The sequence below is a fragment of the Phascolarctos cinereus genome, unplaced genomic scaffold (genome assembly GCF_003287225.1).
Source record: "Phascolarctos cinereus isolate Bilbo 61053 unplaced genomic scaffold, phaCin_HiC Scaffold_5;HRSCAF=322, whole genome shotgun sequence".
Lineage (NCBI taxonomy): Eukaryota > Metazoa > Chordata > Mammalia > Diprotodontia > Phascolarctidae > Phascolarctos > Phascolarctos cinereus.
The window spans coordinates 407,787,015-407,810,090 of NW_027555958.1; the positions used below are offsets into that span (position 1 = coordinate 407,787,015).

The 23,076-nt window shown below is 43.1% G+C and overlaps 1 protein-coding gene across 1 annotated transcript in view; it reads right to left on the minus strand.

Moving 5' to 3' along the window:
- The window catches only part of LHX4 (LIM homeobox 4), a gene marked incomplete at its 5' end in the record, with an annotated part of 41,427 nt that overhangs the window by 8,661 nt on the left and 9,690 nt on the right, over positions 1-23,076 (minus strand). The window contains one exon of the mRNA XM_020984277.2: positions 5,742-5,944. Within this exon, the coding sequence (XP_020839936.1) occupies positions 5,742-5,944 (203 nt within the window). The remainder of the gene's footprint in view (positions 1-5,741; positions 5,945-23,076) is intronic.

Below are 23,076 nucleotides of genomic sequence, written 5' to 3' on the forward strand. Positions count from 1 at the left end.
AAACCAAGGCAAACAAGTGAAGTGACTTGCCTAGGGTCACACAGCTAGTAGGTGTCAGGTCAGATTTGAACTCAGGTCTTTCTGACTCCAGGTCCAGTGCTGTATCAGCTGAGCCACCTTGCTGCCTCCTTTAAGGATCAAATGAGATCATAATATACATAAAGTACTTTGCAAGCTTTAAAGTACTAAATAAATGCCAACTATTACTGGGATACAAAATTGAAACATGGTTCTTGATATTAGCAAGCAGCCTGGTATAGTGGAATCAGTGGACCAACATTCAAATCCCACTTTCTGCCAATTATTACATGTGTTAGTTACTATGTGTCTAACCTTAGGCAACCTCCCTATGCCTCAATTTCTTTAACTGTAAAAATGAGGGGAGAGAGTCATTGAGACATCTTTTAAAAAAACAAAAAAGAACAGAAAGGTCAGGCAAGTGGGATGGCTTTGAAAGCTCCAAGTTGATATTATTATTTACTTACAAAGAAAAGCAAGCTGCATGTGATGGAGACCAGCAGTTTCGTGTGTGAGCCTCATTTCTGTTCTGTGTAAATGCCTCTTCTATTTGGTGTTTGTTAAGTTCAGAATAAAAATATAAAAATCTGAAAATTGAGGGGACTTGGGTTCGAAGGCTTCTAATATCCCTTCCATCTCTCTTTCTGTGATTCTTGTGTGTCTTTCTCTGTGTCTGGTGTTTCTGGCCATACCTTTTCTGTCTTGTACCTCAGATGGACCAGGTATCTCAAACCTCTCTGCCCGTCTGCCCCACCTGCGTCACCTCTCTCTTCTGCCTTCTTTCTAGTAAAGAAAAAGTTCTCCATTCCTTCATCCATGTTCTCTCTTACCATTTCTACCATTGTCCTTTCTGTCTTTTAACCACCAAGTCAGCTCTCCCCTATACTCAGCTTCCTGAAGGCTTATCACAGATTATCTTCCCTCACCCAGAAAGAGAGAGAGAAGAAGAAGAAGAAGAAGAAGAAGAAGAAGAAGAAGAAGAAGAAGAAGAAGAAGAAGAAGAAAGAAGAAGAAATAAGCCTTGGGAGTCATGAATCTGTCCCTGATTCAGACAAACCCCTCCTGTTCTTATAAGCCAATGGTGTATTAAAAGAACAGGAGCGCTTCGTCTGTCTGGTGTCTTCAGCATGTAAGTTTTTCAGAGGGCAGGGACCATCTCATGTACAGTTGGTGATCAATCATTTAGGGGTTGATTTTCCACTTCATTAATTAATCTGTTTCCTTGTGGCTGCTCTTTGGTCCCACTGGCTGTCTGCTCATTTGCATCTTCACTGGAGAGATAGACAAGGGAAGGAGGAGGAAAACTCAAAGGGGCCTCAGAGGCCAAAACACTCGTTTTTCAGATGAGAAAACCAAGTTCCAGAGAGCACAAGAGAACTTGCTCAAAGTCACCTAGGAAGAAATTCACCAGTGCTAGCTCTTCCTGACTCCTAGACCAAATGTGCCTTTTCTCTGCTTCCCATCAGATCAGGCCTTTTCCTTTCTAGCTACTTAATAACTGCCCCAATTTAAGAAAGGGAGGGAGGGAGAGATAGAGACAGAGAGATAGATACAGAGACAGACAGACAGAGAAAGGAGCTGAAGCTGACTAAAGTGAGCTGGGGCTTTTCTTTGGTTTTGTTTGAGGGGGAGGGGAAATAATTTGGGACTAAAATGATCCATGCCTATTAATTACCATGAATTTCTGACAGCTGACTAGGTAGCTAGACATAGTGCCTCAGTGGCTCAATCATAAGTAACATTTCATCAAAAACACCATTTGTAGGCAATCTTATTCAGTGCAATTTATTTGAACAAATACTCCATGTGTACAATGTGCAAGATACTATGCTGACTCCCCCTTGCCCCTCTATTCTCTTTGGTGGTATGCTGGATTTGAATCCCAGGTCTGCCCTTTACCAGCCCTGGTGGACTTTGACCAGCTCTGTTCTTTGGGCCTTACTTCTCTCATTTGTAAAATGAAGGGATCGTGCAAGGTGATCTTCTAATGTCCCTTCTACCTCTAAATCTGGAATCTCTGTATTCTCCCCTGTCTTCTCACTACAGACCACTCCCTGTGAGCTCTTCATCTAAAACAGCAGGAAAACCAAAAATAATTATAATGATCAAGGTCGGCCTTACACACTTTTGAGAGGAATGCACCACATCATGTGACCTTGCACATAGACTGATTATCTGACCTAACATTGAAAAGTTGCTCCCTTTACATAACAAATCACACATACACATACACCCCACCTGCCAACTGGTCACCTAAATTCCTTTTAGAAAAGCCAAAGTCTTTCCTTCCTTAATTGGAAATTATTTAAAATGAAAATACATCTACAAATTCATTCAAACTAAGGTATAAATGGCTGACATCAGGACCTTTGTCAAAAACAAAGAGAAGTAGGAAAACCAGGGTGGTTGTAAGCGCCGGAGGAGAGGTCGGGGCCTGGGAAGGAGGGCAGAGGGCTCCAGGAGGGGGGACGGAGGTGCCAAGGAAGACCGACATCCTTACTTCACAGTTTTGACTAAGGCACATGCTGATTAGAACCATTAATAATGTAATTAATATCTTTCTCCTCTGAAAGCCAGAACAAAAGAAATATTTCAGAAATACAAACTGTGGCCAGGTCCCCAGGGCCTGAAAGTGTTGCTAAGGAGACTCAGGAGGAAGGTGAAAGTTTTGCTTGGTCTTTGATTCCCCTTCTGAGGCTTTTCTCTTGCTGTTCTGCCAGCCCAGACTGCTCCTCACCATCAATTCCTGCTCATTAATCAGGGCCTTTAAGATTGAGCCCAAGACTTAGCTCTCCGGATAGCCCCTAGTGCAGGGCCTTTCCACACAGCAGACACAGTAAGTATTTGCAGAGAGAATGGACAGGCTTCACGTCTAGACCAACATTCCTTTACTCAGCATTATCTCCTCAGACTTGCTCTAGTCATAGCTCTGTAGCTGGAAGGAACCGCAGAGGCCATCACTTTACAGATGAGGAAACTGAGTTAAGTGACTTGGCCAGGGTCACACAGAGAGTGTCAGAGAAAAGATTTGAACTCCCTCTTCTGACTCTAGGGCCAATGCTCCCTCTCCCCTGTAACATTCTTGTTCTGCTATAAGGAGACACACACACACACACACACACACACACACACACACACAGAGAGAGAGAATGACAGAGAGATGGATAGATGTACACGCAAATGTAGATAGATATAGATATGTACACACACAAATGTGTACATCTATCTCTATAGATCTATCTATACCTATGTATATTCCCCCTAGCTAAGTACATATAGAATCAGGAAGAAGAAAAAGGAGATCAGGAGGATTAGGAGGAACAAAAGTAACCCTGTTGAATGTAGGTAGGGTCGGTGATCATGTATGAACCAAATAGAATTAATGTGGACGTATGGATTTTCAAAAGAAACATCCACTGACATGCCATTCCGCTTCTTTCCAAGAAAACCATCTATTCCACCTTTTAGAAGATTTTCCAAAAAGAAATGTGCCTATAAATAAACCCTACTCCTTATTTCCCAGATTTAAGTAATGCTTTCCTTCTTCCTTTTTTCTATACTTTAGGCTCTGCGTCTGCATATACACATATGTGCATATACAAAATTTCCCCAGATAACTTATTTGGAGATATTTCTGTGCATTCTGACACATTGAGATAAAAATGATGATTCCTCTTCGTTCTACTTTTTTCCCCCTCTTCTCTACTGACTACAGCGAAGGAGATCCAAGTATCAAAGGGTTGTTGATTTTTCTCCTTGGAGTCCATCTGCTTCAATAGTTTATCCCCCACAGAAGGGTCTAATCTTCTGTGATGTTGTAATCACCTCCAGAAAAGCAACATAGAAGGGTGTTCTCAGGAGAACAGATTGAAACAGAAAAGGTCTTTGTTGACCTGGGAATGCTCTTGTCACTAGAAGAGTCTTCCCCAGAAGCTGTAGTGGCTTTGGGGAAGGTGTGAGCAGAAATCATGAAGGAGAAGGGGTTGGGGGGAGGAAATCCTACTCTGGGATTAAGAGAGAATTCTGTCTCAGGGACCTATTCTGAAAAGGGGCCCTCAGATGACATGGTACTCCACATAGCATATGAAAGCTATGAAAAAAAGGAAGAAAATAGCATAAATAAGACATTTCTTAAAATGCACAGAAGAAAAAGAAAACTATAGGAGAGGAAATAGAGAGAGCAGGGGTTTTTTTTCATACTTTGTTCAATTTATGTATGTGTGCAGCTAGGTGGCACTAGGTGGTGCCATAGTGCATAGAACACTGGACTTGGAAGACCTGAGTTCAAATTCCACCTCAGACATGTACTAGCTGTGTGACCCTGGGCAAGTCACTTAACCTCTGTTTGCCTCAGTTTCTTCATCTGTAAAATAAGGATAATAACAGCACCTATCTTGTAGGACTGTTGTGAGGACCAAATGAGATAATATTTGTGTGTGTGTGTGTGTGTGTGTGTGTGTGTTTTAAGGTTTTTTTTTTTAAGGCAAGGCAATGAGGTTAAGTGACTTGCCCAGGGTCACACAGCTAGTAAGTGTTATGTGTCTGAGACCGGATTTGAACTCAGGAACTCCTGAATCCAGGGCCGGTGCTCTATCCACTACGCCACCTAGCTGCCCCTGAGATAATATTTGTAAAGCTCTTAGCACAATGCCTGGCACAGAGTAGGCACTATATAAATGTTACCTGTTATCATTATTATTGTTATTACATATAGAACTCAATTTATGTGTGAATATTTATGTGCATTCACATAAATTGTGCATATGTGTATATACTTAAATTTATGTACATACTATACAGTTCAGTTTCTTATATAAGCTTCTTCCTCAATATATTATGAAGTGTGCTTACTTAGCACATTCATTCATCCATTCTTCTTCTCCTTTGTATATTGAAATGCCTATGCTTCTTTATTAGTAAGTTCACAATAAAAAAAAAAAAGAACATTTAAATTAAAAAATGAAACGCCAAATCCAAATCCAATTCCTTCCTTGGCACTTCAGAAACCCCACCCTAGAGCTTTTCATACAAGTTAAGGGCATAAGCTTAGCCAAATCCTAAATCCATGTTGGGGATAGGGCTAGGTAGAATGTTCCCCCGCTGCTACCAACTCCCCTTCTGCAGTGATTCCAGAATCCTCCTGCCTTTCCTGGACTAACTGTGGCAGCCAAGCACCTCCCCTAGAAGTAGCTGCATACCTAAGGTGAGCTACAGTCCCTTTCATCCTTATAATCCGGTGTCTCTTAAAGTTGGGTTAATAATGCGAGGTGAAAGGAAGGGCTGGAGATGAGGTTGCCTAGGACCCAAAACTAGGGTTGCTCCTGGCTAGGGAAACAGGGCAATGGCTTAGAGCCTGGGGCAATGATGAAAGCCAAGAAACCACGATGGTGGCCAGAGCCCTCAGTCTGATGTGTTCATGGGATTCAGCCTGATGCAGGGGCTAAGATAGGAGGAGTCCTGGGGTGTTGATCTGCTGTGGACGGGACGGAGGCGGGGCTTCCAGCCATCTGGCACTAGATCAGCCTGGCCAGGATTTTAACAGGAAAGCCAAGAGTCCTCTTACTCTCACGTCCTATTATTGCTGCATTGTCGTCGTTATTTTTGGGGAGAGGGAGAAATGGTTAACATAGTGTCAGATGGAGTGCTCAAGTCCTGAGCAAGTGAGTAAGCATCAGTCCTTGTCTATGGGCCTACTATCTAGCCAGGAGATCAGAGAACCATACCATTCTGCTTGGCTGTCTCATAGTCCTCTTTACACACCAGCCGCCCATCCTCCATGAGGTAGAACTCATCCCCTGTGGCCAGCTGACGGTTGCAGATGATGCAGGCAAAGCAATGGAGGTGGTAAACGAAGTCTTGGGCCTTCCGTACCACCTGGGTGGGGGGGATGCCCTGTTGGCAAGCCGTGCATTTTGTCCCAAAGCGCCTGTGGGAGAACCAGAGAGAGAATAGCATTACAAGGGATGGATGAGTCTGTGCCTCCCATACCAGCACCCTCAGAAGGGTCTTCACTAAGGAGGGAAGGGGAAGGAAAAGGAATAAGCATTTACACAGTGTCTACTATGTGCCAGCACTGTTCACAACCTTTGTACAAATATTATCTCATTTGGCCTCAAGGGGAAGCAGTGCCACTGATCCAGAGCCAGCCTGTAGCCAAGCACTCACAGATCTGGTCCTCTGGTCCAAGCCAGAACAGCCAAACAAGCAAAGTAGGAAAGCGCCCACTTAATACCACCAGACTGTGCCATGTTGACATAGGCACTTGAGAACATTTCTCAGTGACTTCCAAGTCCCTTGAATAAAAAATAATCTCTACTCTGCTATTTACTACGTGACCTTAGGAAGCCACAATCTTTCTGTCTTCCGTTTCCTCATCTACAAAATGAGACTTAGATTAGTTCAGGGGTTCTTAACCTAGATTCCATGGCCTTGTTAGTTTTTTTTTTAATCTTGATAACTTTATTTCGATGTAATTGGTTTCCTTTGTAATCTATGTATTTTATTTTATGTATTTAAAAGCATTCTTCTGAAGAGGACTTCCATAGGTTTCATCAGACTGCCAAAGGGGTCTACCACACACAAAAAGAGAGAAGTCCCTAGTCTAAAGTACATCTAAGGTCCCCTCCTGATCTATGTCTTTGGTCCTAGGGTACTTTCAAGTCACTTAGGTGGGTCTGTGTAAAATTGGGCTCCCTACTCCACACCCCCAAGAAATGTTTTCAAGACCTTGTCATCTACAAAGCAGAGCTGTGGGCACCAGAGCTGGTCTTGCTCCTGCCTGGGTGGTGGTGGAATGTCAGACCAGGGGCATTGTTCCAAACTATTCAGGCTCAGAATGAAAGGAAGAGAAGGCCACTCACTGCAGAGCCTCAGGGAGAAAGCAGGGATCAACCCATTTTGACTAGATAGAAAGCAGAGCCAGGCAAGTGACTTGGGCCATGCAGAAGTGGCTAATTGGCCAAGTATAGCCCTAGTCAGCACCAGGGGACATTACTGAACAGCATCAGGTGAGCCTTCCCAGCTTCCAGAAGGAGATAGGAGGAAATGGGAGGGGTAGGGGAGGCAGGGGCAGAGTTGAAAACAGCAATCAACCTAATTATTCATGACATTTCACACGACAGAACTTTATCTTCTTCAAGATGAAAGACTTCGCCTAATGGATCTGAGGAAGGTTTGATTTTAATGGTCCTTTTAACTAATGCTTATAGGCAGTATGATTTCCCCTGAAAGGACAGTACATATTTCATCCACATTAATACCAAATAAATTAATTATGGTCACAGCTATCATGATGAATCCCAGATTAACTCAGAATGATAGGACTCTTATGCTATAATGATACCTGTTGAAGGGGCTGAAAGGGGGCTGGTGGCATGTTGTATCACGTTAGTACCTGGAGAGATGATGGCCAGGGTGTGGGGTGTGGAATGTGGAAGTTACTTATCTGGCATCCAGGGTCAGACAACCTACTTACCAGCAGACACTCAAAGAAGGGGGTAGGTGGGGGGAAGTGCATGGCTAGTACTGAAAGAGAAGATAGAATGATCCGTTCTTCTGTCTGTTACTCTTCTGCGTCAGCAAAAGAAAGTTCAGACAAAGTACAGTAGAAGTATCTAGGAAATAGACATTACTGAGGTCACTTTTAATTTGGGGATCTCAAGCTTCCAGGCTACTAGAATTTCTCCTGGTTTTGGAGTTGTTGTTTTTTTCCTCCTAAGAGGGTGTGTATTTAAATGGGCCTTTCTAATAACTAGCATTTACATAGCTCTTTACAAATATCACCTCACTTTATCCTCACAACAAACCTGGGAAGTAGATGCTATTGTTATCACCATTTAACAGATGAGGACACTGAGACAAACAGGTTAAGAGGCTGTGTCCAGGGTCACACAGTATCTGAGAATGGTAAACATCTGAGGTCTCCCTGACTCCAGGTCCACTGTGCTACCTCAGTGCTTTTCTTTATAAGATGTCTGGAAATACAGAAGACCAAGACCCAGTAGATAAGAGGTCAGGAGATAGGAATGTTCTCAAGAACTGTTAACCTTAAGGCACACTCTACCCTGATAATAGGTATAACAGGGCTTGCCTTTGGAGCCCACATCACCTAATGTGGAGGAACCCCTCAGGAGCCGTCTGGGGGAGCCCCCAGATGGCCTAAGTCTGTTGGTTGTTATCCTTCGTTCTCAAAGAAGACCAAAATGACACCACAATGTTAGAGTCAAGTTGCAATGCATTCGACTCTGGCTTATCAGACCCATGTGAGCTCGGGAGTCTCTACCACAGGTTGGGTATAAACAGTCTATGTGAACATCTGTGCATCTCGAGTTTCTTTTAAGCTACTTCAATTCTCCTTTGTTCATAGAACACAGCACCTTCTCTGATGAGGGCATGCCACTCTGGGCGGGTCCCATGCCAGAGTCTCCCATCTCACACGATCAGTGTTTGGGAGACTCTGAGGGAAGGTGTGGGAGAGAAGAGGTGCCTCCTAAGTTGGAGGCACTCTGAGTTCCCTACCACATGGGTGAGGCTAACCTCCTTTGATTGGCTGCCTAAGTGGAACAGTCCATATCTTTAAAACTCTCCAAGCCTAGACGATGGCTCTCTCTGTCTGACCCGCCTTCCTGCTCCATCCAAAAAGTGAAGGTCACCATCTACTCACAGCAGGCACGCTGAACTGAATCGATGGGATGAAGCCTTCCTTCCCCTCCTCCCCGTGTCTTTTTCCAGGCTCAGAGAAATAGGCAAGGGGTGTTGGTTTCAGTTCTGTTCTGTTTCTCAGATTTGAACACTGGTGTGGCAATCTCCAACAGGATCTGAGCCATAGCTACCTTGGAAGCAGGATTCCAGGCTGGCTGGTTCAGTACACTCGTCCAGCAGAGAAGCTTTACCGAGAGAAACCAAAGTGACTGATGCTCAAACCCAAGCGCATGGTGGCTTTGAATTTGAAACTGAGACTATGTGCTCTATAAAAACTGAGCTAAACTAGGAACTTGGTCTCCCCTCCTCCCTTTCCCAGAAATTGAGGGCATAAAAGAGGGGAGGAGGAAGATTGTGTCTCCCACATGTTGGATATGTTCGTATATTTGTTATTGTCTTTACAGAAGCTCATCCAATTGTTAGTGACTAAATGAAGCCAGGGCACAAGAGACCATGTCCTGACACTTTTGTTAGGGGCTGGAGCCATTTACAGAAAGCCAAGTCTCTGCTCCCCATCCCCTAAGGGCAGCAGAGAACCCAAGGGAGAGATAGAATCTAACATACCTGGCCTTTGACAAAGGGAGGTCCAGAGAGTCAGTGTTACATGAGAAAATGCAGATCAAAACAGCTCTGAGCTTTTACCTTCCATGTGGCAATTTGGAGGGATTGTGAAAAGATGGGCACACATATGCTGTTGGTAGAGCTGTGAATTGGTCTAGCCATTCTGGAAAGCAATTTGTAATTACATTAAGAAAGTGACTGAAAGGTCTCTATCCTTTGACCCAGAAATCTCACTGCTAGGCTCCTACCCCAAGGAGGTCAAGGGTAGAAAGAAAGGTCAGGTATTACACCAAATTTATTGATAGCAGCACTTTTTGTAGTAATGAAGAATTAGAAACAGATAGATGTCCATTGTGGGGAATGGATAAAGAAATTGTGATACCTGAATGTAATAAAATATTACTGAACAGTAAGAAACAATGAATTCAAAGCGGACAGACAAGCCTAGGAAGTCTTATAAGAATGGATACCAAGAGAAGGAAGGAGGACTAAGAAAGCAATTTATGCAATGACTTCAACTATGTCAATGGAAAGGACAAAACGAAAGAAATGAAACTCCAATGAAGCACCTCCCTGGCTTGCAACAGTGGAGGTGGGGCAATATGAGTGTGGAACACTGAACAGCCTGCCAAGCTCAGTCCATGGGATGCTTCGTGAAGACTCACCTTTCTTTGTTTGCTTTCTTTTTTATTCTTTGTTTCCAGACAGGGAAGGGATCTATTGGGAAATTAAGGTGATGTCAAATCAAAGTAGATCAATAAAAATAAAGATGTTAAAAATATGGCTGTGGAATTGTGTATATCTCTAGGAGAAGGGCAGTGTGCATGGATCTGTAAGAAGAAACTAGAACTCTAGTACAGATGAAAGCTAGCTGCTAGTCATTATGTTTCTGCTAAGTAGGTAATTCTGGAAAGTGGCTGTCCTATGGAGACAGGTATTAGATCAAGTACGTCTAACCTCTGATGAAAAAGGGAAAATAGGGGGGCCTATTGGGAGAAGGCTCTAAGATTGACTGTGTGTGCAGGAGAGAAAGAAAGATCAGAACAGAAAGGTATAAGGTGGGCCTGTTTTTACACATGCACATTTAAGTGGTTTTTTTTAAAAAATACAAAGTGAAAAATTCACTAGAAACCAAACAATTCTTTCACCTAACGTACACACACACACACACACACACACACACACACAAACACATACCCACCCCCACACAGAAACACATACATACACACACACACACACACACATTCCCACCCCCACCCAGAAACACATGCATACACACCATTCACACACAAACACATCTCCACCCCGACACAGAAACACATACACACATAGTGTACACCCACACACATACACCCACACACACCCCGCACAAATATCCAAGAGACTAATCCTGTGTTTTTAAATTTGAGCTGTTGAAGCTCAGGTACTAGCTTGGGTCTACATGAAAATAATCTGTTTCAAGTCACTACTGCATAGTAAAGGCGAAAACAAAGGAAAGGAAGAACAGAGAGGAAGAAGGAAGATATTCTCTTGAGCAGAGGAATTGCCCCCTTTTGCTGCCTTTGCTGATGGCCACAAAAGGGCAGGAGCCGTTGAATTATCTCCCTTACTCATGAAAAAAAAAAGAGAGACACTGAATTCCAGTCGCAGGAAGCCCAACTGCCCCGTAAGCACAGGAGACATGAAAGATAATGGGGGGGGGGGGCATAAATTTAATCCACATCCCGACAGTGATTCATGCATAGGGGTGGCAAGTGCACAAGAAAAATGAAAAATAAATGGACTTCCCCACCAGTGTTTTTTAGCAATTGAAGCAATTTTCCTGATTGTGAGATGTGGACCTTTGGTTGATAAGTGAAAGTCTTTCCATATTACCTTTCTTCCGGGTAACACAGGGCACCCAGCCCTAAGCTGAGGCCCAGCTGCTGTCAAAAGCTCATCCCGAGGGCATCTGCACACAGAACTCAGCTGCCCAGTTTTGGAGTATATCCCTCCCTTGAGTTGAAGCTAGGGGATTGATGCAGTGCTGGCCTTTATGTGATCATACTATTAATAATAATAATTAATAATACTAACTGACATGTGTATAGTGCTTTAAGGATTATAGAACACTGAGAAGATAAAGCTAATGACACACTCATCAGAAGAGTTGTTTTTTCCAGTAATGGTAAGAGGTTGGCATTGAAGATCAGGGTCCTCACAACAACTTGATCAGGTAAACTGAGGCCCAGAGGGGATGAAATGACTTGCTCAGTGATAAGCTTTATTAAAGAAGTGCCCATAGTCACAGGCACTATGAGCCTATGGATTAGGACAACACTGACTACTTTATATTTATTTTGTAGCATATATGTACATGTTGTCTCCCCCAAACCCCCTCTCCATCCCCCCCAGAATGTAAACTTATTAAGGGCAGGGACTATTTTTATTTTTACATTTGCATCCCCAGTGCCTAGCACACTGCCTAGCACAGAGCAGGCATTTAATAAATGTGTGTTGATCAATTGATTGATTGACCTAAACTCGACAGAAGCCATTGCTTTATCAGCACTGGCGCTGTTCCCTAACCAAGTCCCAAAGTACTGCACTTAGAGGAACCAATCAAAGTGAAAAAAACCAAAAATCCCCCAATGCCCTTGGTTACAGGAACATTTCTCCCCATTAAGGTACATCTGCAGTACCTTATGCACACATGTGCATTTCACCAGTGAGGGGAAAGAGCTCAATTTTACGAAGCTCTTTAGAGTCTTACTAAGCACTTTGCATGTGTTATCTCATTTGTTCCTTCCAATAACCCTATAACCTACAGGTTAGACATTAAGATCCCCATCTTAGTAAAAATGCTGTGGGGCAATGCTTCAGTTGGTCTTATATAACTATTCTTTCTCTTCTTAACTGTTTTTTTCCTTTTTTTTCACAAGGGAAGATTTCCTGGGGGCTGTAGTAGAGTATATTGGGAAATAACTATGATATAAAAACAAAAGGGGTCAATAAAAAATAAATGAAAGACAGCTTTACAAAAAAAAATGGGCTCTGTTTGGAAGTCAGAATGACTGGCTGAAATAAGGTCCTGGGATGAGCTCTGACTTATGTGTTCCTTGACACTCATTAGCACAGAATTGGAAGTTTAGGTCCTGGAGAACTGATGCCCTCCATATGGTGTTTTTCATCTTTGGGGTATATATGGCCCTCCAGGTCTGTGCAGTTTATCTTGGGTTCTATGAAGAGGCCATCATAGGGTTCTGTGGCCTCCCCGTGGAACTCCAAGAGCTGATTACATGATAGTCCCACACAAATTTCTTGAAATAACATCTTATTCATTCTTTCATCTGTTCATCCATCCATTTATTTTAAAAAATGGAAAATACAAAAATAATTAAGACAGTTGGTGTCCTCATTGAACTTACAATCTATCAAGATATGGGACACAGCATGCACACACACACACACACACACATACATGCACACGTGCATGTACACACACAAATATGTAATATTTGTAAATTTTTGTAAATTTATAAACAAAATACTATACAATAACTCTGGATTCTCACCCTATCTCACCACATTCCATTCACAAGGCATTTCAAAGCAGCCATGGCTCCTGGAATGTGTGAAGGGCCTGGACAACTGCTGGAAAGGACAGCAAATAGGATAGATTCCAGTGTTCTCTCCTGGTCTCCTCCTACCTGTCTGACCACTTCTCAGTCTCTTTTGCTGGTTCATCAATCACAGTCCCTAGTTAGGTGTGTACCCCAAGGCCCCCAGGCCCTCTTTTCTTCTCTCTATATATTCCCTCAATTACCTCACCAGCTCCCATCACTTTAATTATCATCTCTGCAGAAAATTCCCAGATCTATATATCCAGTCTTTCCCCTAAGTTCAGGTTCCACATTACCAACTCCTTGTTGGACGTCTCAAATTGGAAGTCTCCCTTCTGGTCTGTCTTCCACTCAACAGGCAAATCCATCTTCAGCAGCACAAATCTGACCATGTCACCACCCCATTCCCACTCCTACTACTTGGTAAACTACAGTGGCTGCTATCACCCTCAGGATCAAATGTAAAATCCTCTGTTTGGTATTCAAAGCCCTTCATCACCTGTTGTTCCCCACCTTTCCAGTCTTCTTGTATCATATACCCTCTGCCCACTAATAAGAAATCCAGTAACACTGGCCTTCTTGCTGCTTCTCCAACAAAATGCATCATCTTCCAATTCTGGGCATTTTCACTGAATGTCCCCTTTACATGGAATGTTCTTTCTCCCCACATCTGTATCCTGGCTTCCTTAGCTTCCTTTAATTCCCACCTAAACTCTCTCTTTCTATAGGAAGTCTTTCCCTTTACTGATCATTTCCAATTTATCCTTCACATATATTTTTTGTGCGTAGTTTTCATGTTGTTTCCCCTATCAGACCATAAGCTACTTGAAAGCAGACAGTGTTTTTTGCCTTTCTTTGTATCTCCAGCACTTTGGACAGTGCCTGGCAGGTCCTCTCTTTCTATAGGAAGTCTTTCCCTTTACTGATCATTTCCAATTTATCCTTCACATATATTTTCTGTGCATGGTTTACATGTTGTTTCCCCTATCAGACCATAAGCTACTTGAAAGCAGACAGTGTTTTTTGCCTTTCTTTGTATCTCCAGCACTTTGGACAGTGCCTGGCAGGTCCTCTCTTTCTATAGGAAGTCTTTCCCTTTACTGATCATTTCCAATTTATCCTTCACATGTATTTTTTGTGCGTAGTTTTCATGTTGTTTCCCCTATCAGACCATAAGCTACTTGAAAGCAGACAGTGTTTTTTTGCCTTTCTTTGTATCTCCAGCACTTTGGACAGTGCCTGGCAGGTCCTAGGTATTTAAATGTTTATTAGCTGACTGACCAGAGGCATCTGAAAGTCGCCATGTACAAAACATAACTCACTCATTTCCCCCCACCCACAAGCAAAACAACCTTTCCAGTTTCCCAACTTCACAGCCTCTGTCCTATTTGTTGACTCTTCACTCTCCTTCATGCCATATATCCAGTTGGTTGCTAAATCTTACTGTTATGACCTCCACAATCCCTCTCATATCTAGCCCCTCCTTACCACTCATACAGCTACCACCTTAGTTCAGTCCCTCATCTTCTCTCATCTCAAGTCTTGCAATAGTCTCCTGAGATCCCTGTCTTAAGTCTCTCCCCTTCTCTATTCTATCCTCTACACAAGCTGCCAAAGGGATTTTTCTTAAAAGCAGATCTGAGCATGTCACTCCCCTACTCAGTAACCTCCAATGACTCTCTATTGTCTCCAAGGTCAAATAATAAACTTCTTTGGCGTTTAAAGCTCTTCACAAGCTGCCCCCAAACTACCTTTTTGGCTTCATTACATATGAAATACACTTCTTCATGCACTCTCTAGTCTAGCCAAACTGGCCTTCTTGTTCCTCTCACATGACATACCATCTCCTGTCTTTAGGCCTTTGCTTTACCTGTCCCCCATTCCTGGATGCACACTCTCCTTACCCCTTCCCCTTACAAGCACCACTGTCTACGGATGAAGCCTTTCCTATTCCTCCAGGCACTAGGACACAAAGCTACCTGGCATTTATTTGGTTTCTATTCTGCCTATGTACACATGTATATATCATCTCCCTGAAGAGAATGTAAACTCCTTGAGGGCAAGGACTGTTGAATTATTGCCTTTGTATCCCCACAGCCTAGCATAGAGTAGGAACTTAATAAATGTTTGCTGGCAGCTTGCTTCTTACTTGATTGCATGGGGCTATCTTCTCTCACTGAAGGACCTCTGAGATCTACCTCCAGACCCCCTCCTCCAGTCTTATTTGCCACAATTCTCTTTCATATACACTACATTCTAGCCACAAACTCTTGCAATACTCTCCTGAAAGGTCTCTCCCACTCCTGAACTAACGAAAACTGGACTATTCCTTGCTCCCTGGGTGTGCCCCACAATTTCCCATGTCCATGTTTTTTGCTCATGTTCTTCCTTTTGTGTGAAATTACCTTACCCCACTGACTTCACTTATTCAATTCTTACCCATGTTCAAGATCCAGCTCAAATGCCACCTCTTCCCTTTAACCTCCCCTGATCCAGATTTCCCCAACAAGAAATGATCTCTTCTACCTCTGAATTGGCATGGTACTTTGTACTTCTTTTGTCAGATCATACGTTATAGTGTGTGTGTGTGTGTGTGTGTGTGTGTGTGTGTGTGTGTATGTGTGTGTGTGTGTGTGTGTGTAATACATCTTAGGTCCTCTAAAAGACTATTGGCTTCATCAAGACAGGGACTATATAGTTCTTTATAAACCCACCGTGAGTAGAAAAGCCCAGTGCCTTGTACATAGTAAGCTTTTAATAAATGTTGCCTGAATGGGTAAATATAGTCTGTAGAGGAGCAAGGCTGTGCATTCTTTCCAACCCTTTCTCATGTCTGGTTTTATTTCTTTGCTTTAATAAACAGAGTTAAATAGTTTGGGATCACTGGGAGTTGGAAAGGGAAGACTGGCCGGAGAAGATCTTCAGGAGGGAATCTGGATTTAGTAGAAAGGGTCCCTTATCAGCTGAGAGAAAGAAACTCACTCTCTTCTTGAACTATGGGCCTAATCCCAAGATTTTGAGGGAGGAATCTCACCATTGATGGAAGACCATCAATGGCCTAGAACCCTCCTGGGCCAATGGGAATACAGTTTTGACTAGGGCTCAAGCCTTCAAGATTTCCTGTATGCCAGCATCACCTCTGTCTTGCCACTGCTCTCCCATCCTTTGGAAACAAAATACTGCTTAACTTGATTTTATGTTTTAATTGCTTGGTGGTGATTTACTGCAAGCTATATATTTTTTCTCAGCTGACACTTCCCTCCATGTATTTCTTTTATCTATCACCACACTTGACAGATAAGTTGCTGATATTTACTGTTACTGTATGTACCAATACTTCCTCCATATATCATCTCTGGCTCAAAAGTGGTTTAATGAGTTAAGTTTGTGCACAGTAACATCAGAGCAGTGTAAACCATTCTCTGACAAAAGTCGGCCTTCTCCCATCAAGAGAAAGCATTTCCTGGTGCAGGACACAGGCTGAAGGCAAACGTTTGTACCATGTCAAAAAATTATGTGGCAGGCCAATTCCACCACTGTCATAGGATTCAGAACAAGCAGGGACTTTAGAGACCATCCTGTCCAGGAACTTCACCTTACATATGAGCACCATTTTTCCTAGCCCTATGAAAAAACCCAATTTTGTCTTTGGTGCTCTCTGACCTCCCCTTCCATTTCCCTTCTTCCCACTCTTGTTCTCTTCCATCTTTACCCTCACTGGAATTGGATGCAGGAAACTTGGGTTCAAGTCCCAGCTCTGATAATTTACTAGCAGTATCATCTTGAGCAAGTCACAACTTCTCTGAGCCTCAATTTCTTCATCTATAAAATGGGGACAATAATACCACACTACATGGTGTTGTGAGGACCAAATGAGTAAAAATGGGCTGCAGCAGTAAAGCATGATATAAACACAAGTTGCTATGACTTGACCCCCAGTGATCTGACTGTGTACGTGATTTTCTATTGATAATGAGCTGCTGATTCCAAAACTGGCTGAGGAACAGTAGCTAGGTGATTTTTTCCCCCTGCATGTGGATGGAAACCAACCCTCCCTCCCTTCCTTCCCCTCCCTTCCCCTTTCTCATTCAATCCTTCCTTCTTTCCCTTTCTTCCTTCCTCTTTTCCTTTCCTTTTATCTCTTCCTTTTTCTTCTCTTCCTCCCTGATTTCCTTTAACAAAGATTTATTAGGCAGCTACCACTGCAATAGGTGCTATAGAAAATACCAGAATAAATGGCATGATTCCTTCCCTTAATCTAGCAAGGGAGACAACGCACGTGCACACACACACACACACACACACAGAGAACTGGACTACCAGTCAGAATGGAACAAATGCCCAAGAGAGGCCCAAAGTACTCTGTGAATGTAGAAGAATGAACACTTTGGGCTTCAAAGGGTGGGGGTGGGGCAAGACTCAGGAAATGTTTCATGGAGGAGGTGGCATCTGACCTGGTCCTTGAACCAGAAGCAGGATTTTGACAAGTGGAAATGGAAGAGTGGGGGAAGGGCATAAACAAAGTTGCAGAGGCAGTAAATTGCAGCAGAGTAAGAGAACCAGTAATATTTCAGTTTGACCAGAGCGTGGTGTGCCTGAAGGGGCGGAATATGAGATAAGCCTGAAGATACAGGTTATGATTCAATCATGGAGGGCCTTGAATGCCAGATCAAGAAGGCTATGCTTTATTTAGGAGGGGATAAGGAGCCCCTGAAAATTTTTGAGCAATAGCATGACATGGTCAGAATTAGGTCTGGGTAAAGATTAATCTTGTAGGCATATGTGCAATAAATTAGAGAAGAAATAGCTTGGAGGTGGAAAACCAGTTAGGAGACAATTACAATTAAACGAGCAAACAAACAGAAATGGAAGGGGCAGCCAGTGGCCCAAATGGAGATGGTGACCGTTGGAATGGAAGGAAAAAAATAAATATTTATTAAGTGCCTACTGTGTGCCAGGTATTGGGCTAAATGCTTTACAAAGATCTCACTTGACCCTCACAACAACCATGAGTAGGTGCTATTATTATTCCCATTTGTCAGTCAAGGAAACTGAGGCAGACAGAGGTTAAGTGACTGGCCCAGGGTCACACAGCTAAGAAGTGTGTAAGGCTGAATTAGAACATAGATCTTTCTGACTCCGGGAACAGTGTCACCTAACTTCTCGAAGCACTATGGAATGGAATGGAAGAGAGGATGAATGCAAGAGATGTTAGGTGAGTAGAATGTACTTTTCACTGGATGTGGGATGTGGGGGAAGAAGAAGAGTCAAAGATAATACTTAAATTTCCTGCCATTAACAGAAACAAGTGAGGGCCTTCATTGCTTTGTTCTCTTTAAATCACGAAGAAAACTGTGTACTTCTTACCAGTGAAACCCCATTTGTCTGTTTCATTAGCTCGTTGACAGCTCTCAAATGGGAGGGCTTCCCTGCTAGTCACACCTTGTTCCAACCTGTTTTGTCCCAGGTTCTGTTGTAGTTGTTCAGTCATTTCCGTTGTGTACAATTCTTTGTGACCCCATTTGGGGTTTTCTTGGCAAAGATACTGGAGTGGTTTGCCATTTCTTTCTCCAAGTCATTTTACAAATGAAGAAACTGAGACAAACAAGGTTAAGTGACTTGTCCAGGGTCACAGAGGTAGTGTGTCTGAGACCATATTTGAATTTGTCTTCCTGACTCCAGACCCAGCGCTCTAACCACTGCACCACCCAGATGCCCCATTAACCACTTCTGAATCACATATGACCAAAGGGAGAAATGCCAATGCAATTAGCATTACATAAACAACAGTAAAATCTTCATCCAGTACCACTGGTCCCAAAAGACTTCAGCCAATGTGGAGATCAGCAGTAACATCAATACTCGCTGGTACTTAAAGAGAGAATGATTTACAAATGCACTAATTGTATTGAACTTTCTTATATTTAACTTTATTCCCATGTGTAGTTACACAAGTAGTAGCTTCTGCCTTGTTTATAGGCTTTAGTAAATGAAAATGTATTTGCATTCTACATGCGTGTTGAACATTACAAGTCCTGCATTATTATAAGCGGAGTTTCTTATTCTTGTCTTCATTTTCTAATCGGGGCAGCAGTGTGGGGCATAGACATACACTCACACAGCCTTGTAGACTCTACAACTATTTAAATCAGTAGTTCCCATCCTGGGAGTCTAGGAATACCGGTGGGAGTTTTTCCAAAGGATTTCTAGTCCATATGCAAATAGGTAAGTAAACATAAACAAACATAGCATCTCTAGACTGAATTGATAATAACCCTCATAATACATGTGTTACCACTTTTCAAGATGAGAGAGTTTGACTACTAGGTGACTTAGAAGATACCAGTAGTCAAACTCTCTCGTTTTACAGATGGGGAAACTGAGGTACAGGGAAGCTAAATCACATAGGTGGTAGGATCACAGATTTAGAACTGGAAAGGATGTTAGAAGCCATCACACCTGACCCTCTCATTTTGAGGAAAGTGAAGGAAGCCAGAGAGGTTAAGGCTCGTACAACCAGCACCTGTCTGAGGCAAGATTTCTAACTTCAGGTCTTCCTGACTCCAAGTCTAATACCGTATCCACTGCATCACCTAGCTGCCTCCAGGTCACTAGGTAGTTTATGAGATGCCATTTGAGTCCAGGGCCTCTGACTCCAGAGCCAACACTCATTCCATTGTGTAGATGCTATTGTGAGGAGTAAGAGATGAATTCATTTGAAGATGTTACTGAATAGATGGGTCTGGAAATGTACACAATGACAGAAATAAAAAGAGCACTAGAGGAAGTCAGACTTTGAGGCACTATAACAAGTATTCCTGATTGCTGAGAACAGATAGTGAGAGGCGAGGGACCGAAGAAGCAGGACATCGTGTACGTTGCCGGATGAGGTCTGGACTAGTGTTTTTGTTAGTGTTGTTGCTGTTATAAAGGGATATTCAATGGCGACGTGGAGGGAGAGTAGGGGATAATATGCCAAACCTAGACGTGGCTGTAATCCAAAACCAAAATATATCAATAAAATTTATTTTGAAAAAAAATGGGAAAGCCCCCATACTTCGAAAGGTTGCAGACCACTGATTTAGACCCTCTCTGCTGGAGGGGTGAAATTGCCTTTCAATTTTTTTCTTAATGTGAAGATAAGAATATGAACTACCAAGAAGTTACGGGGGCAGCCAGGTGGCACAGTGGATAGAACACTGGGCTAGGAATCAGAAAGACTCATCTTCACGGGTTCAAATCTGGCCTCAGATACTTACAAGCTGTGTGACCCTGAGCAAGTCACTGAACCCTGTTTGCCTCAGTTTCCTCATCTGTAAAGTGACCTGGAGAAGGAAATGGCAAACTACTCCAGTATCTCTGCCAAGAAAACCCCAAATGGGGCTAGAGTTAGGGTTAGGGTTACAATTGAAACAAGCGAACAACCACAAAAACTCTAAGCCAGGCACTGTGCTAAGCACTTTACAAATATTTCATGTGATCCTCACAACAATCTTGAGAGGTAGGTGCCATTACTATCCCCATTGTAAATATGAGGAAGCTTTGCAGAAAGGAGTTAAATGACTTGCCCAGAGTCACAATTAGGAAGTGTATGAGACTGGATTTGAACTGAGGTTTTCTTGACTTCTAGACCCATAGCTCTATCCACTGTACCACCTTGGGCAAGTCCCTTAACTTCTTTGGGACTCAGTTCCTGCATTTGTGAGATGAGACGGTTGCAGTAGATGACCTATCAGGTTTCTTCCACCTCTAGATCTATAAGCCTACGATGAATGACTAAAGTGTACCTATCCATCATTTGCCAGTGTTTGTGGTAATTAAAAACTGTTCTTTACTATACAACTCACCACCAGGTGAGCCTACCACCTCCTTCCCCCAGCCTCTCTCTCTCCCCGGAAATGAGAACAGAGAACAAAATAGCTCTGGTACCTTCCCAAAGACTCCAATCAGCAGATTTCTCTAGACTTTCCTACGTGAAGCCAATAGCCGTCTCACCCTGCAGATGCCTCCTCCCCTATTGTCTCTCCTCTGATCTGTGAGTTCTTGCCTGGAATTCAGTTTCATGAAGAAGCCCAGGTCATCCCTGATCACTTCTCCCAAGGCTCCAGTCCCAACTCAGGACTTTTCCAGATGACCTCTGCCGAGGTATCAGCCCCTCCCTTTTATGTATTGTCTTCCCCCATTAGAATGTAAGCGCTTCAAGGGTAGGAACTACCTTTATTGCTTATGTTTGTACTTCCCGTGACCAGCACAGTGTGGCACATAGTAAATGCTTAATAAATAATCTGTCTCTCTCTGTCTCTCCCTGTCTCTGTCTGTCTGTCTGTCTCTTTCTGTCTCTCAGTGACAGGCCTGGGAGCTGCCTGGGAACAGTGTGGCCAATTATCCTTCCCCAAAACATCACCATGCAGTTGAGGTCCTGACCATTGAGTTAAATGGAAGGCTGAGGGTGCCAGCTGTACTTGTAACAAGCACTAGACCAACCTAGAGCAATTTTGCAAGAAGCTCTTGAAATTGTATGAAACTAAGAACCAGTAGACCTAGGCTCCCTTACTTTGCCACTAAGTGGCTTATTTGTACATAGTTATTTTCATGGTATCTCCTTATGAGCTCCTTGGGGGCAGGGACTGTTCCTACCTTTTGTATCCCACAGTGCCTGGCACATAGTAGAGCCTCATAAATGGTTGCTAACCTGAAAAAATTAGCTCTGTGCCCTGAGGCAGATGTCAGTATTCTTACCAACTCTAACATTCAGGGCTGGGGCTGTTACTAGAGGTATATGTGTGTTCCTCTTAATCACCTAATATGGTTTTATAATGCTGACTTGGAAAAACTAGACTGAATTGGGTTTCACCAAGTCATTTCCCACTTCTAAGAGGCACTTGTAACTCACTCGGGAGCTCCTCCCCGTTCATGCCAACTCAGTCATGATCTTCTCAGGCTCCCCCTCTTTTTCTTCTCTTCCTCCATATCTATTCCTCCTTTTTCATTCCCCCTTAAAAGGCAGCTGGGGAAAGCAGAAAAGAATGCCGGCTCTGGAGCCAAATGACCTGAGTTCAAATTCTGGCTTTTCTGTTTACCGCTGGTATAACCTTAGACAAATCACTTAACCTCTCTGACATCAATTTCTTCATCTATAAAATGAGGTTAGACTAGACTAGTCTCTGAGGCCCCTTCTAGCTCTGAGGCTGTAAAAGTAAGGAGAGAGGGCTCATTGTACTAGGCACATACTCTAAGTGCCCTAAAGTACCTGTTCACAGATTGATCAAGTGGTTATCAGAAAAGACAGACTTGGGGCAGCTACTGTGGCGCAGTGGATAGAGCACTGGCCCTGGATTGAGGAAGACCTGAGTTCAAATCCAGCCTCAGACACATAACACTTACCAGAAAGAAAGAAAGAAAGAAAGAAAGAAAGAAAGAAAGAAAGAAAGAAAAGAAAAGACAGACTCTTCATACCAGAAAAAGTACTGGTTACAGAAGGCATGCATGTAAAAAGCCTGGCCACCAGGGATTCCTGTATTCTGTATCACTAATGTACTGGGTCGCCCAAGGCAAGTGTTTCCTTCTCCTTGGAATGGACACTATGTAGCCTTGTAGGCAGATGCAGCCAGTGCCCACTGCAAGCCCAAAGGGTCAGCCTGTTGCAGGATCCTCATAGATTCTTAAGGAAAAGATCCTTCAGCGTAGAGACCTATTCCCTCCCTGCTCTTCTCATCTTGCCAGACTTGCGGTATGGCTTCCTTTCCTCTTACACTCTGGCTGCCAAAGTGCTGTCCAGCTTGATGAAACTATGGGCGCCCTCGGCCAAAGGCTCATCAGCCGGCACTGTAAGCACCCCAGGGGCCAAGGCAATGTAAGCAGTCAGCACCGTCACAGAATTAACTAAGCAAACGTTGCTCAGGTTACTTTGGGAAAGCGAATAGGAAGCATTACCTTAAAAATGAATCTGACGAAGAATGAAATGAACAGAACCAAGAGAACGATTTATACAGTGACAACAACACTGTACAAACAACTTTGGAGGCTGTTAGAAACATGATCAATAAGATGACTGTTCATGACTCTAAAAGACCAATGATCAAACGTGCTGCCCACGACGGACAGCTGATAGACTTAGAATGCCGAATGAGGTGTATGTGTGTGTGTTCAGAATATATATTTATATGTATATTTGTATTCAGCCACTGAGGAAATT